The 2,543-nt window shown below is 40.3% G+C and overlaps 1 protein-coding gene across 1 annotated transcript; it reads left to right on the forward strand.

Annotated features, from left to right (window-relative positions):
- Positions 1-1,040: 1,040 nt before the first annotated feature.
- LOC109257442 (calmodulin-alpha-like) lies at positions 1,041-1,815 on the forward strand. The gene has a single exon (XM_019433539.2). The coding sequence runs from the start codon at positions 1,180-1,182 to the stop codon at positions 1,570-1,572; it is 393 nt and encodes a 130-aa protein (XP_019289084.1). The 5' UTR covers positions 1,041-1,179; the 3' UTR covers positions 1,573-1,815.
- The last annotated feature ends 728 nt before the right edge of the window (positions 1,816-2,543 follow it).

Here is a 2,543-nt window from a genome sequence, read left to right on the forward strand (position 1 = left end):
ATGACCATGTGGCACATTTGTAATTTGGTTTCTCAGTTTTCACATTCCACCAGAACTACTTTGTCATGTTCAAGAAGAATGTAATTAATATAACCATACATATTTGACATGCTTTGCATGACATAAGCACACTGGAGAAAAAGTCTGGCAATAAAATGACATAGTATGTAGGATAGGAGCAAGCTGGAAATGAGGATACGGTGCCAATTTGCGTGAAAATCAAGCCTTCTCAGCATAAATGTAGGTGGAGTATAGTTCACGACCTTTTCCTCTGATCAGTTTATGGATGATCATCAAAATCATTTTATTTTAAATGGGAAAAAGTGCAATAATGTGTCTTCAGCAGACTTTTCTTCTGTATCTTGTCCCTTACACGTGATCTTTATATTTTAAGAATTTTGGATCAGATACCAAGAAATTTTACTTTTACAACCATAATTCCGTGTAACCAAGGAGAATCAGATAAAGGTAATGAAGTAGAATGATTATGTTAAAGCAAAAAATGTTTCTGTGCAAAACTTAATAGTTCCACTAGATGGTAGCAAATGGTTGTTTTATACCTTTACAGTGACTGTGTTGTTTATAAAATGATCACTTTTCCTTCTTTCTTTCTTTTTTAAGATTTTATTTATTTACTTTTCTGAGTAAAACCTATACCCAACATGGGGCTAGAACTTAAAATCCTAGGATCAAGAGTTGCATGTTCTGCCAGCTGAGCCAGCCAGACACCCCAAAATGCTAACTTTTCTAAAATTAGAAGAACAATTCTGGAAAGTAAAAATTGTATCTGAAATGCTGCTTCCTTTGGAGAGGGTAAAACACAGTTGAGTTTAAGTCTGTCAAAGAAAAGGCAGATAAAACTTCTTTTCCTAATAGTCTTTTCAAGTGGCAAGAAAACATTAATTCCAAGCCTGGTTTCCAGTGGCTTTTGATTTGTATTTGATAAAATTTTGCAGAAAATCGTGGGTCGTGTATGGACTATTTCTCCTAGTGTTACGAAGTTTGTATGCTTTTAAATGACCTGTCCCTGGAGTGGGGCAGCGGCAGGGGCCCAGCATGCAGTGCACACCACCTTAGCTGCAGCAGTAGTGGCTGCCGTAGAGCCACCCCTGCTGTCACAGCCCCTGCTCTGGTGCAGCCACCCTCGCTCCGTCTGCTCGTCCTCCCTTCGCTAGCACCATGGCTGACGAGGTGACCGAAGAACAGATTGCCGAGTTCAAGGGAGCCTTCTCCCTACTTGACAAAGATGGCAATGGCACCATCACAACAAAGGAACGTAGAATTGTCATGAGGTCATGGAGTCAGAACCCAGCAGGAGCCAAATTGCAGGAGATGATCAATGATGAGGTGGATGCTGATGCTAATGGCACCATTGACTTCGCAGAATTTTTGACTGCAATGGCTAGAAAAACGAAAGATACAAGCAGTGAAGAAGAAATTTGCGAAGTGTTCCGAGTTTTTTACAAGGATGGGAATGGTTATATCAGTGTGGCAGAACTATGTCGTGTCATGACAAACTTAGGAGAAACACTAACAGATGAAGAAATAAATGATCAGAGAAGTAGATATTGATGGAGATGGGTAAGTCCACTATGAAGAATTCATACGGATGATGACTGCAAAATGAAGACCTACTTTCAGCTCCTTTTCCCCTCTCTAGAAGAATCATATTGAATATTTTACTTACCTCTTGCAAAAAAAAAATGAAAACGAAAACAAAAGCAAAAAAACAAAACAGAACAAACCGTTCATCTACTCATTCTCTTTCTATAAAGCAAAACTGAATGTCGAAAGTACCTTCTGTCCACACACACAAAATCCGCACATATGCGTTGGTGGTCCTGCCTCCTGAAGATCAAGCTACATGTCAACGTTACTATATAAACGCTTGTACTCCCTTAATGATAGGAAAGCACTTAGTGGACTCCTTGTGTGTCCATTTGCTAACGGCCAGTTTTTCATGAATGTAGCTTGACAATTGAGCACTGTCAGGCTTTTGTATTAAAAACGAAAAATGAAAAATCAAATTTGAAACCTATTCAAAATGTGTTCCGGTTCGGTTTGTTAGTATACATTGTCGAACCTGGTTTACTGAAAACAAACCTTTAAAATTGGCTTACCTCAGGACGCTGTGCAGAAAAACGGGTGAAGGATAGAATGTCTAAGCGCAGCCCCACTGAGCCGGCTGGCCCTCTGGTACTTCCATGCGCCCACCTGTGATGGTGGGGACACACATCCCTGCGGCATGCTGCGTGTGTTGGTTTGGTGTTGTCCGTGTTGTATTGGCACGAAACGGGGGTGTCAGGCTGTCACCATTCGTACAAATGTTTCAAAAGAAACCTTTACCAAGGGAACGTCTTTGGACTCTGGTTTTAAAATCTTCTGAGCCATGGGTTGGAGCCAGCAGACTGGGCTGTAGCTGTGGACTTCAGCACAACCATCAACATTGCTGTTCAAGAAATTATAATTTATATCCATTCCAAGTTGTAAATCCTGGTCTTTTTCCCCCAGTAAAAGGACTATTAACTTACAAAAAATAAAAT

This window comes from Panthera pardus, unplaced genomic scaffold, assembly GCF_024362965.1.
Source record: "Panthera pardus isolate Hobbes unplaced genomic scaffold, ASM2436296v1 HiC_scaffold_27, whole genome shotgun sequence".
In the NCBI taxonomy this organism is placed as follows: domain Eukaryota; kingdom Metazoa; phylum Chordata; class Mammalia; order Carnivora; family Felidae; genus Panthera; species Panthera pardus.

What these genes read in the sequence shown, in the direction of transcription:
- LOC109257442 (XM_019433539.2), top strand. Translation starts at nt 1,180, where the DNA reads ATGGCTGACGAGGTGACCGAAGAACAGATTGCCGAGTTCAAGGGAGCC.